At 35.8% G+C, this 14471-nt stretch overlaps 1 protein-coding gene across 1 annotated transcript in view; it reads right to left on the bottom strand.

Moving 5' to 3' along the window:
- The window catches only part of LOC145259124 (gem-associated protein 5-like), an 827294-nt gene that overhangs the window by 7528 nt on the left and 805295 nt on the right, over positions 1-14471 (bottom strand). Inside the window, exons 24-26 of the mRNA XM_080116800.1 lie at positions 11609-11814; positions 5970-6132; positions 1088-2388 (exon numbers count right to left, since the gene is read on the bottom strand). Of these exons, the coding sequence (XP_079972926.1) occupies positions 1088-2388; positions 5970-6132; positions 11609-11814 (1670 nt within the window). The remainder of the gene's footprint in view (positions 1-1087; positions 2389-5969; positions 6133-11608; positions 11815-14471) is intronic.

A 14471-nucleotide genomic window follows, 5' to 3' on the forward strand; every position in this document is an offset into this window, starting at 1 on the left:
TGCTTCCTAGATTATATTGTTTTTTTTTCTTCCTAGATTATATTGTTTTTTTGCTTCCTAGATTATATTGTTTTTTTGCTTCCTAGATTATATTTTTTTTTTGCTTCCTAGATTATATTTTTTTTTTGCTTTCTAGATTATAATATTTTTTTTGCTTCCTAGATTATAATATTTTTTTTTGCTTCCTAGATTATAATATTTTTTTTTTGCTTCCTAGATTATAATATTTTTTTTTCTGCTTCCTAGATTATAATATTTTTTTTTGCTTCCTAGATTATATTTTTTTTTTGCTTCCTAGATTATAATATTTTTTTTTTGCTTCCTAGATTATATTTTTTTTTACTTCCTAAATTATAATATTTTTTTTTGCTTCCTAGATTATAATATTTTTTTTATGCTTCCTAGATTATAATATCTTTTTTTATACTCCCTAGATTATAATATTTTTTTTTTGCTCCCTAGATTATATTTTTTTATATACTCCCTAGATTATAATATCTATGATTTACGAATGGACGTCATCTCTCCATTTATTTTGATCGACTTTTAAAAAATCCCCTCTATCCCATCCTTTCACGTGTTTGTTTGTCTTTTTCATACAAATAAAGTGAAACTAATCGAATCGAATTCATGCACTGGCCTTCTCTGCCAGGACGTCCAGAAAGGCAATCAGCTTTGATCAATGTGGGAGAAACCCGTCATATCAGACAATTGCTATTCATTTGGACACTGCCAGAGCTCCCTGTTTTTGCGGGGAGCTGGTTTTCCCCAACATCGTGGGGAACAGCAGAGGGGAAACTTAACTGGCCTGCAGCCAGACGTTCATTTCCGCACCTGCATTAACTCATTCACTTAGCAAGTCAACTTTTTGATTGACATCGATAAATTTGAACACTTTTCTATTCCTCCCGCATTGTAACGTCGCGGTAAGATGTCACATTTTCTTTCACTTTTTTTTTCCAACTTTGCATCACGGGTTTGAGCCTGCCTCCGTACTAAAACTTTATTTTTCTAAACACACACCTACAAACACCCAGGGAACGCCAGGCACCACTGCTAGTTTCTTAATAAAAAGCAAATTTCTTACCTCTGATGGATTTTCTGGTCCCTGTTTTAATTCTATCATCACTGAATCCTGTTCATTCAATAAGATTCCCATGCTGATGTAGTGCTGACTATATTTCTCATCGACGGGTAAATCATACCACAAATCGGGGACATTTATATATTTCTTATGCAAGGGACATACTACGCTGCGGACGGGTGGCTCATCCTTCCATAGAATTTTACGCGGCTTTGTTATGGAGTGACAGGAGTCGTCCTCTTGACATGGCGAAGTACAATGGGAAGGCGGTGGGGGTGGAAACGTAGTGGACGAGACAATTGATGACGACGATGATGACGAGGAGGAGGAGGAGGAGGAGGAGAAAGCAGTGTCTTTGGAAAGGAGTTCTTTTACAATTTGCGGAGAAGAAATTTCACTTTCTTCATCAGAGTTTTTTTTTTGTTTTGATGTAGGGGCGGGTGACGTTTCGTGTCCCATGGGTATCACATCCGGAGCCTGTAGACGCACAGCATCTTGCTGAAGTGGAACGGGCCCCTCCCCTGTCATTTTAATCATCTCGCTACTTGAATTATTATTTACATATTTGACCGAATGTTTTGTGGCGCCAACGTCTGAACTGATTGGCACCGATTTCCCTAGATTGTCTTGTGGCTTCTGTTCAAGCAGTAATCGCGATATCGCCTTATGGATATAACCCAACTTCTCCGTGAGACAAAAGCGCTTCCCTTGAATATTCCATAAAATACATTTTGATAAAAATTTGACTTTATGAAAATCTAATTTATAATCCGTTCTTACCATTGTCTCCGTCTTACTGGGAATACTAGAGTTCTGACTGTCAATAACGTTCGAGATAGAAACATTATCGTTATTTGCATCTGTGTTGTTAATATTATTATTATTATTATTATTATTATTATTGAGTTCGATACTGCCTTGGTTAGAAACCCATTCAGAATTTTCTATTCCCAATAAATTCATTTGATTAAAAGAAATATCGCCTTCATTCTGCAACGTTTTGTTGCTGTTGTAAATCTTTGGTAGATTTTGTGACGGAATGAGCGTAGATTCAGAGTTCTGTCGGTCGCGAAGATACTGTAAGACCCCTATGTAGTAGTAGGCACGCACACAATCGAGTTCCCGGCACCGGAGAGTGGCATTTGAGATGCCGTTGTTTTCTTTGATTTCAGACAGGTAGCGTTTGGTTGTGTTGAGCTTAAGAGTCGAATCCAATTTCGATACGTCATCGCCGTTTTTATCAAGGCTTACCAAGACGCGTATTGCAGTGACTTCTTGTTGCAATTTCAAAAAATATTTTGGTCCTGAAAATAAGGAAAATAAAATTAGTATCAGAAATTGTGTCACATTTAAAAAAAAAAAAAAAAAAAATTAAAATAGAAAACAAATTTTTGATCAATTTGTTTTTTTGTTGTTTTCCTAATTTTTAGATGAGAATTGATAATTCATATTATTTGCATTCTTAAGACTAATGTTCGTTGATTAAATAAAGGTTCCCATTTGAAATCCGGTGTAGATTCCCAGAGTTTGACAGAAATATTAAAAAAAAAAAAAAAAGATTTAAACAGTTCAACAAAAAGATTTCCATGTTTTTTGTTTAATTTTTTTATAAAGGAATCACCACTTATCAAGGCCTGGAGGCCACTCGAAGATAAGGGTTAATGAGTGTACAGTAGTCAATGAGAAAATGTTTTAGTAATCGTTAGTAGTGGGAATTGGATTACTTAAGGGATGGCTGTGCTATTATGGGGGCAATAGACGGCAAATATAAATGCAATGGTGTGAGCAAGTTCAATCCGAAAGGGTAATTTAAAGTCTTCTCTGGCGATGTCTCTACCACATGGACAGCCATCTCTAATGTATTCACATATTTCATGCCCAGGGTGATCTTGGGGGTCAGATTTGGAAGTTAAATTCGAATATCCTTTAATTACGAACTCATCTAGGGAAATAGTCCGATGCCAATTTTGCTTAGGAAGAATAGATCCGGTTGTCTCCTGTAATTGGATTTCAACCTCTGGAAGATTGGAGCGCAGACCTTTGATATTGGAGAAAAAGACATAGTAGTGGGGATGTGTATTTCAATCGTGTCTTTTTTCTGGAGACTTTTCATGATGGAGTTTTAGGATTTGTGGAATAGGTTGACAGGTTATAGCAGGGCAGAGAGCGAAAGTAAAGGAGAAAAAGAAATGAAGAAATATTTTTTTTTTTTTGCAAACCATGATAAGGTAAAGCTGTAACAATTACGCACTAATATGGTATCGAGAAGTATCACTAGAAGCTACTGCATGGTCCAGAATCCATTCACCAAATGGCAATACTGCAGCCCCAGCACTCTGCACTTGCTCCTCAATGATTAGTCCAAAGTTTGGATCCCTGACTAGCAGGCGGATAACACCATTTACCCACAGCACTCGTGCCGTGGTTATAATGATAGAAATAGAAACAGAAAATTTCTGACATCTCAGGCGACAAACCCTAACCCGACTGCTCACACAAAAATACTGTTAACCTAGAATAAAGCTTTTTCTTCTCCCTTTGTCAGAAAAATCATTCGTTCTAAATGAGGACTGAGAAACAAATTAAAACAAAGTTACGGGAGCTGCCGACAAGGCATCCGCAATGTATTGTCTGCTCTCCATTTTTTTTTTCTTTTTTACAAAGGAATCACCACTTATCTAGACCCAGAGGCAACTCGAGGATAAGGGTTAAAGAGTGTACAATGGTCAAAAGTTCAATATAGTAATCGTTAGAAGTGTAAATTTAGTAAATTGAATTACTTAAGGGGAACGGCTCATCAAGAATTTGTTTATATCGGACTTGAAGATGGCCATATTGTAGTCAGCTGGAAAGCAGGTAAATGGAAGAGAGTTCCACAGGTGTGCAGTTCTAAAAAAGAAGCTTTATTCATGGAATCTACGTTTAGATTTAGGCACAGATAAAGAGTGGGGGAAATTATTGATAGTGTTTCTCATGAATGTTTGGCGGGGGGGGGGGGGCATGGATTGGAGCTCAGACGAGCACTTGCCATGAAAATAATGATAAAACAGACACAAGCTCGCAACGTCTCTTCTGTGAGAACGAGGTTGCAGGGAAGAGAAAAGGGCATCCCCTACTATGCTATGAATATTCACAAAAAGATTCCCCGAGTTCAACAAAAAAATTCCCCAATTTCAAGAAAAAGATTCATATGTATATCATATATCTGAAGAAGGCCAGGTTATATTAACCGAAACGCTGTAGAAATGACACTCAAGATGAGAACACTAGTCTGAATAATCCAAATAATACCAATATTTTTTCTTGTATAGATTTCCTTGGACTTTTGGCTAGGAGCAATGCGTAGTATCTGTTCTGATATTACATCTTTTCTGTTTTTGATAAGTGAAGGAGAAATTCTTCTGGACTGAGACAATTTTTATTCTTGTTCCAATCCAGGGTGGTCCTTTTTCGGTAGCTAGAATTTCTCCACATTTAAAACTGACCTTGTGCCTAACTTCTTCCTTGTGGGGAGGCAATAAGTTCTACACGTTATCTTTTCTGTCTTCAGTCAGTGAAGGAGAAATTCTTCTACACTGAAATAAATTTCCATTTTATTAAATGAATGTGTCGCTGCTTGTCAAGGCTCAAAGGCTACTCAAGGATTAGAATTAATAAGATCATCGGTTGGCAATGAACAACATTATGAGAGGATTAGATGAAACAGATTTTTATTGTTTATTAGCATTAGAGTCAAAAACGACCATTTATAGTTAACTAGGAAGTAGTTCCATGGTATTGTCTTCGATAGATGAGAAGTTCATGGAAGTTCTATGTCAAAAAATTATCATCGTAATCCTTATGACGGGTTATCATGATAATGCATTTTAAAATGTACTAAAAAGGTTACCTAGCGTTGTCCAGGGCAAAACTGTAAATTATTTAAATTAAAACTTCAATATCTTCACCCGACACTTGGGTGCCATCAACCATAAGTGAAACCAACCAGAGTTTTCCAGGAAAATACGTTCAGGTACTTTTTTACTCATATCATGTTTAATGTTTGTGTAAAATTCAAAAATTCCAAGGCATAGTTATTGAGAAAAGTGCAGACGGACGAACGGACAAGGGTGAATTTACAGGTTCATCCTCCTTTTGTCGGGGGCGAGGGGCAAAAACAAAAAGAGCAAGAGTAATACATAGAAGCTTCATAAGAGATTGATTATTTGGTAAGTTAATTGCAAATTACAGATATTTAGAACAATTAAAAGGCAAGTTTTTTTTCTTTTTTCAAAGTCACGCACATATTTATGCACTTCTACAGTCAAGCTTAATGTCAAAGAATGAATATGTTTTTCTTAATCTTAAATATTATACATCCAATGCAATGCTGATCAAGAAAATACCAACTTTGTGGGCCTTTGTTTTGTAGTTCTTTTATTAATTTTAGCCGGACATACAGACAGACAACTGCCCTTTACATAATAGATTAATAACTATTTCTATGTTTATTAAAAGTCAAAGGAGATAAAGAAAGGAAAAGAATAAAAACAAAGAGAAAGTGAGGGATGGAGCAAGAGCAATAGATAACGTATGAAAAAAGGATAGAGTGAGAGAGGGTAAAAGTGATAGATGCAACAGATGATCATTTGATGAGTTAATTGCAAATTACAGCTATTTAGAACAATTAAAATGCAAATTTTCTTTTTTCAAAGTCATGTATTTTCAAACTCACACAAATCTAAGAACCTCTACAGTGAAGGTGGAATTTTGCGACTAATCAGGTTGGGGTATTTTAATAATTTGAGGGTGGAGAACTTCATCGGTGCACATTTCATGGAAGTACTTGCCAAACAAGAGAAGAAATGCAACACTGCATTTCATGCGGATGGAAACGGAGGCTCACCTTGCGGAAGACAGAGTTGTGATATGACTTGAAGTAATTCGAACTGCCCGACATCGTGAAAACTGGACAGAGTTTGAAGGAGATGTTTGATGGCTGATGTCGTTTCAGCTTGCAATAAGGCAAGAAGGCAGAGAGTCAATTCAATGCAATTCTGGATCAATAACTGAAAATTAATAATAAAAAAAATCAATAAAATTAATTAATCAATTGTATTTTTTTTTTTTACATTTTTTGGAGAAAATAGAAAAGATGTTTTCCCTAAGCCAAAAAGAAAAAAAAAATGGGTTCTTTATTTCCTTTTTATTTTGTAAAAAAAAAGAAAAAAGTTTTTGTTTTAGTAGTAGTAGTAGTACCTATTTACAATGCCTCCCCACGGGACAGAGTTAGACACCAGAGTCGTTTTTTAACGTGGAGAAAAGGTGCAAAAATAAAAAAACTGTCTCAGTCGTGAAGGACTGCTCCTCCATTGAAAGAGAACAAGAAATGGAAGTGCAGTATCTAAAGAACAGATACTACACTGTGAGATATTAAATCCTTTATTCATGTTAAAAATACATTGAAAATCAACAATGAACAAAAAACTTAGGCACATGGCCAACTCAAAAGGGGGGAAATTGTGGGTGTCGTTGGTCAACCTTGTCACTCCAGAACTAAACAAAATCAAAAGTTTCTCCCAGCTAGTATCTTTCACCATAATACCACATTCACCCTTTCATACTGGGGGACATCCTACTTAACTCCTAATTTTTAAAATATGTTTTATTGACGTGTAAAAACAAAAAAAGATAACAATAAAAATGGTACAATAATTCATTCGTGTCGAGGGCGGGGGGGGGGGGGAGAGGGGGGGATTAGTAGGACCCTCCCAACCCCATCTAGTTGATAGACTGCCCATTCCACTAGGTTTGTAGGTCAGTCTCTAAGTGGGGATGCCCTCTAGATGGGGGTGAATGGAGAAAAGAAAATTTTGTGGGTAAGGAATGGGGGTTAGTTTGTATTTCTTTCTCGCCAAGATGAGTGAAATTTAGAGGAGGGGGTGAAAACAAAAATTGTAAGACAGAGGGGGTGGGGATCTTGGAGGCTTCCTAATCAGGGAGAGATGGAACACACACTCAGTTAGCTGAGAGGCTATTTGTTAAATTTTACTTTACGGAACTGCGCGTTCCACACCTAGGCGGGGAACACGTATTCAAATTTGGCTCCTCTTCGTACACACAGACTTGCTACATGTATCCATCTTCTGTCACATGCCACGCGGTGCAGCCTTCTTCTATCACATCTGATCTTCACCCATAGTTGGTGTTTAAAGAAAGCAATCAGATCCTGATCAGAAAAAGACAACACCCCCCGGCAACCTTGCCGACGTGACGTCCAAATCACCATTCTCGCCACGGCCAGGATTCTAACATAGACCATTTGTCTTTCTCGGTCCCACGGTGGCCTCACATTGTCCACGACATTGGATACAGTAATTGGGCGAGGATGCTCAGGATGGATGCGAGCCGTCACCTCACTGACATACGACCAGTACCGGCGGAGTTTGCAGCAATCGAAGAAAGCATGATCAGTCGTTTCTACGGCGGTTGTCCCACAATGGGGACAATCAGGCGACTCCAAAAACCCAGAACTGCATTGTACATTGTTGAGTGGAAGTGCATTTCGGGCCAATCGCCAGGTGAGAGAGAACTCCGAATTGTTTAGATGACTCGAACCTGGCGCCCAGCTCCACGCGGAGCGGATCTCACTCTGCTGCCAACCCAAACGCGCGCATAGTGGGTTGTCAGCAGCCCCCCTCACTAGATCCCTGTGGAGTTCCCTACGGGTAGCAGTCACAAGGTCGCTGGACCTTGGTAGTCGTTTTAGCGCGGCTCGGCACTCTTTCATGTAGGCAGATTCTCCCCGCGGCCTGCGACAGCTCTCGATAGAAGGGTCAAGAACGAGGTCGGGGAAGGCGGCAGTAACCACGGGGTGCCACGGTTGGTCATCTTGCATATAGTGGCTCAGGAAGGCCAGCCTCTCAGCGTCTCGATGACACTTCAAGTCCGGCATTCCCAAGCCTCCCTCACACGGACGTTGAATACAGACCTGTCTGCTCACCTCTGTCCCAAAGAAGTGAGGACAAGAGTTCGACAAGTGTTGTGCAGGCAGGGGAAGTACGGCCAGTCGGTAAAGGATGAGAGGAAAGACGTAAGTGGCGCACGCATCAGCTCTACCCTTTAAGGAAAGTTTCCTAGGAAGCCATGAATTGACTGCAGCCTCCACCTTTGACCGTACCTCCAACCAATTTTTCTCAAGCTGGAGACCCGGTCCGAACCACACGCCGAGGATCCGAACCGGGCCATCTGTCCCGCTGAAGGGCGCCGGGAGGTTGGCATTGCCACTCCAGGCGCCCAACCGCAGTCCTACTGACTTGCTGTGGTTTATCTGGGTCCCTGTAATTCTTTCATACTGAGCGAGTGCCTCCGACACGATCTCGATGTCTCTGAAGCTCGACACAAAGACAGTGACATCATCGGCGAACGCGGATACCTTGGCGGCTGAGCCACCGGGTATTGCAATTCCGCGCAGGGCCGAATTTGTCTCCCCACGTCTCAGCTTGCGGAGCAGGGGCTCCAAAGCCAGGACATAGAGCAGGGTCAACAGCGGACAACCCTGACGAACCGACCGAGAGATAACAAATGGTTTCGAGCACTTTCCGTTGACTTGCACGACGGCTGTGGGCTTTGATCTTGGCCAAAAGGCCAAGTAGTAGTTTAACACTCTTAGTTAAATCACCGCAAAGAAAAATAAAAGAGATTCTACTGTTTTTTTAGGTGATTACGTGTAAATACTCTTAAAAAATTGCTGGAAAAAGATTAACTGAAAAAAAAAAAAAAAATCAACAAAAAGTTAATCAATTGCATTTTTTACCACGTTTTTTTTTTCTAATGAAAATGTTGTTTCCTTTTAAGTAACCAATAAAAATTAGGTTTCAAGAGTTTCGCAAACAAAAAAAAATAAATAAAAGTTGACTTAGTGATAAAAACAAAAAAAAAAACAAGCAAATTAAAACCAACTCTGTTTTCTTATTTATATTTTTTTTTATTTATTTCTTATTCGTGTGTGCATTGAAAATCAGTATCGACTCAAAGGCGTTCCTTTTGTTTTGCTTATTTTGTAGGGTCCTTGAAACCCAATTGATCCCCCAAAAAAGGTTTGCTTCATTTCCTTTTCAAAACAAACAAAATAACTTTGTTGTTTTGTAAAATAACAATAATATCATCATTATTATAGTTCAGCACTCTAAGCAAAATCACTTCAAAGAAAATAAAAAGATTCTACTTTTTTAGGCGATTATGTGCGATACCCTTTTCTAAAATTGGTAAAAAAAACTTAAAAAAAAAAAAAAAAAAAATTATTGTATTATTTATAGTGAGGGATGTGTTTCACTTATAAATTTGATGTGAGATGATCCCCCCCTTTCCATTTTTTTTGCCATGAGAGATAAATTCTCTGTATTTTTTTTTTCTCTCTCTGTGATTACACGTGGTTTTATCAGTTTGTCAAACTTTCGACTAATAGTAAAACAAAGTTACCAACCTTAAAACATTAGACAGGATCAGTGGAGGATCATTTTATGTTAACTTTTGGGTACTTGTACAGTTTAATCAAGACATCAAAAACATGAAAATATCGAAAAAAAAAAAAGAAGGTTATATTGGACGTATCCGTTTTGGACTGAAGATCTCCGAAAACAATTTCACTTAATTTGATCAAGTAATTTTTTTTACAGCAGAAAAACACGGTTTTATGAGAGTGCAATGAAGGTACCCATCTTTTGAATTTTTTGAACATGCCATGGGGAGATAACTTCAGTTAAAGCGCCGACACTCCCTCCCCATCTTTAATACTAGCTTTTCTTCCTAAAAATCGAACCTTTTGCTCGGTATCATAAAAAATTATTTTTTTTCGCTGCAAAAAAAAAAAACTACTTGATAAAATTAAGTGAAATTTTTTTTTCAGATATGTACAACATAAACTTTTTTTTTTATTTTTCGATATTTTCATTTTTTAAAATATTTTGATTAAACTGTATAAGAACCAACTTTTTAAAAGGAATTTATTTCTTCTTTCTGCTAAATTTTTCAGGGTATTCACATGTAATCGCCTAAAGAAGTAGAATCTCATTGGAGAGGGGAGGATATTGAGGGCGTCAATTTACAAATTTACCAAATCAATTGTTTTTAAAAAAATCTAAAAATAAATTGAGATAAATTATCTCTCTTGAGCAATTATGACCCTAAAGTAAAAAGGGCCAATATTCCTAGCTTGATTTCCTTCTGGCTTTTTTGGCTATGAGCAAAGTGTATTCCTCTATATATATAAATATATATATATATATATATATATATATATATATATATATAATAAAAAGGTATGAGGTAATACGATTTGTGATTTATGGAAAAATAATTTATTTAAGCTCCCACAATTTAGCATCAACAACCAATATGTGTACAATCGTTTCTGAGATGATACAAATTCTTATTGAAATAAAGTTTCTTTATCAATACTAAATAGAAAATATAAAAAGACTACCCTGGGTGCCTGGTGTTGCCAGGGTGTTTGGAGGTGTGTGTTAAGCAAAAAAATAAAAATAAAGCAGTAGTAAGCAGGCAGGTTCAAACCCGTGACGCAAAGGAGGAAAACAGCGTGAAAAAAAAAGAAAAAAAAGAAAAAAAGTGATGTCTTTGCTGTTGCATCCATCACCAAACCGGAAATGGCGAGGTTTTAAATTAAAGCTAGTCCATTGAAAAGAGGGGATGACTTTCAAAAATATCGGCAAAAAAAAAAGACCCCTCCTTGTAGAAAAGTGCCCAGTTGAGGGTGAAGGAATTAATGTTTTTAGACAATTTTTCAATATTTGTCGTCTGAAGGGTCGAACTTCAAAATGATACCAATCTCATGAAAATCCATTGCCTCTGTCGAAAGTTTTAGGCAGACATACAAGCGTACATACATACATTTAAACAAACAGGTGAGATGTGTATTATAGATAATTGAGACTCAAGTGAGGATAGCCAACGTTTCTGATATCATACTTTATTTTTTCATAATCGGGAAATAATTATTAATATATAATAAATGCTAATAATTATTACTAGAAAAAAAAATGTTGAGACAAACCGAAAATGTGGAACAGGTTGTGGAGCTGATCCTGGACGCTCACCTTTATGGAATCCACTTTATGGAACCGAGATTGGCCAATGCTATTATCTGCTTAAGTGTGGACTGTTGCGTTTGGTCAGTATTGGTTGGGACATGATAAATTCTGTGGATGGAACCAGCCTGACCATTTCATTCTGTCCTTAATCAGTGAAAGAGAAATCCTAATAGACTGGGTCGATTTTAATTTTTGCCCCCACTCAAGAGTGTGCCTTTGTGGGAGACCTAGATTTTCCCCACATTAAAACTCGACGACTAAAACACAGTTTAAACAAACAATTTACATGACTGAAATAGGATTAAACCCATTTTCAGAATGCTCGATTTTTAAGAGGCTGGATTTTAGCAACCTTAAAAACTGACCATGCATCCAACTTAACTCTGCCCTGGTTGGGGAGGGGGGAGAGGTAGTAGATAGATAGGGACTTGCTTACCTGATCAGTTTTGAGCAAATTCTGTCTGTTTGAGACCAGTGTGTTCAACGCATTGTACATTTCTTCGATGCCACTGCTGCTGCTGATGTCAATATCGAGGCATGTATGCCACACGCGAAGGACGTAGTTCAGAAATGTATGATTGTTGATCAGAAATGGTTTCCAAGGACACAGTGGGTCCATATCACAGCTGTCGAGAATGAAATCTGAAGAAGAAAAAAAAAAAAAAAAAAAAAAGCTCTTTAGAACAAGGAAAACAACTCTTACAAACCCAGACAGAATTATCTCCCTTGAATATAATTTATATCAAATGACCTTATCCGTCGGGTTGTCAAATTCCTGTATCAATTTTGGTCTAAAGACTTGAAACTTGATATATAGGGGATTTGGACCTGTGGTACGAATTCGATTTGGTCTTTAGCCAATAAAAATAGCTGCTAAGGAGTAAAAATTGAAAAAAAAAAAAAAAAAGGGACTTGCTAGGTGTAAGTTCACTAAATGTGTTATTTCTATGCATGTGCAAAAATATACACTTATAGATTAAAAAAACGTTATTTTTAAAAGTTTTTGTATGGGTTAAACAGTAACAAATAAGACTATAAAGCTATATTTTTGGGTTCCGATTCTAGCTCATGGCACCCAAATTTTTTTTTTTTTTTTGGGGGGGGGGGAATTTTAAAAACTTTTGAAATCACTACAATATATTGGGTACAATATAATAATCAGTAGAGTATTGGATCTATAATAAGAAATATGCACTTTGCGTAAATTATACCATACACATGTATATTCATGATTTTAGCAGAGATTATATATATATCCGATAAAAACACTATTATTGAGCACTCTTAACAACTTCGTTTTAATTCACAAGTTTTCCCTGTTGAATACCTTTAACTTGGTTTATATATATATATATATATAGATATATATATAACTACTTCATTTACTCACACAAATTTAATATACGAAAGTATAGATTTATGCGTAAACTTTAAGTATTTACTTCAAAAGTGCTCAATACGTAGATAGAGCTAGTTAGTAATTTATAAAATATATATGGCGATTAAGCTACACTGAATATTCATGAAACGCAGAATATTCAGTGTAGCTTAATCGCCATATATATTTTATAAATTATATATATATATATATATATATATATATATATATTCTAGTTTATATGTTCAAATTTCATTTAAAAGATACATGTTCAAATAAAATTTGAAATTTATTGCTTGAATCAAAGAATACAATGTCTAAATTTAAACATTGTATTCTTTGTAAAAAACATTTATATATATATATATATATATATATATATATATATATATATATTAATGTCCAGGAGATGACACTTGGTGTACCATGGTTTAAAATTGTTAAGGTTGTTTATTCTGTGAAATAAATGTTTAAATTTGAAAATGCTGCGAGATCAATCAAAATGCAGATTTTTTCTTATAAATGAACATTTAAAAAAATTTTTTTTAATTCTAACTTTTGACCCACATAAGAGTCTATGATTGTTTTCTGCGCTGCTAAACAGATGTTCTAAAGAAAATAAAAAGTGGAAGTTTTGACATGTTGAAAGAAATAAATAGCAAGATGAATTGGAACTTGGAATATAGGCGGTTTGTTATCTATTTGTATATGCTCTGTAGTTATATTCAACATACATCGAGCTTCATAAATAAAAGGATTGGTATGAACAAAGGGTGAAATATAATTGAAAAAGCATATTTTTCCGGTATCTATCTATCTTATATATTTTCATTAACTAATAATTATACAGATAATACGAGTAAATAAGTAAAAATATAAAAATAACAAAAAAAGGGGGTGATAAATAGAATGGATTCAACCAAACACTTTTTTAAAAACATTAACTTGTAGAGAAAGGGTCGAATGACACATGTAAGATAAACTTTTTTTAAATGACATGAATTGGTTAGCCTATCCAGTATTAAAAATAATTTTGTTCATGTGTTTTAAGGGAGGTGGTGTTTGATCAACACTACTGGGAAGCTATGATTTAATATACTGTTTTTATTTTTAAATCTCCAGAACAGTGTTTCATGGTAAACAACTGATAATCCCTTTAAGAAGACTGGTACTGTTGTTTGTTCATGTAAGTAAAACTATTCAGCGATACGGGAGATTAATTGACTTACTGAAAAAATAATATTTCAACAAAGGACAATTTTTTTTATATAGTTTTAAAGGTTTTAAAAAATTTCAAAGACTAATATATATATATATATATAGGAAATTTATTACTGTGAGTCCAGAATGAGTTTACAAATTGTTTCAACTAGAGGAAAATCCTCAAAGAGAGGAAAAATCCAACTAGCATCATCAGAATTCATAGATGGACTATATATATATAGTCCATCTATGAATTCTGATGATGCTAGTTGGATTTTTCCTCTCTTTGAGGATTTTCCTCTAGTTGAAACAATTTGTAAACTCATTCTGGACTCACAGTAATAAATTTCCTATATACTGCTCTGACTACACATTGAGCACTTTAGTCCGGTTTTTTTTTTTTTTTTTTCACCACTGGTAAATAAATATATATATATATATATATATATATATATATATATATATATAAAGAATTCTTGCCACTCATTAAGGCGTCCTCTGCTTCGTTACAAGGTTAAACTAAAAGACAACCTGTAGTGTTGTGAAATTTCTCTGACCTCCTAGGAGAGTGCAACAGGGGATGGCAGTGAATAGAGGAAGATATGTTTTCTAGAGATCAAAGAATTTGAACATAACTGTCTTTGTCATAGGGATGCCGTCATTTCAATGGAGCTGTTTGAGATTGTGTCATGTTGTTTCAACAGAGTTGTTTGAGATT

The sequence above is a fragment of the Euprymna scolopes genome, chromosome 34 (genome assembly GCF_053919585.1).
Source record: "Euprymna scolopes isolate OS-2025 chromosome 34, ASM5391958v1, whole genome shotgun sequence".
Classification (NCBI taxonomy): domain Eukaryota; kingdom Metazoa; phylum Mollusca; class Cephalopoda; order Sepiida; family Sepiolidae; genus Euprymna; species Euprymna scolopes.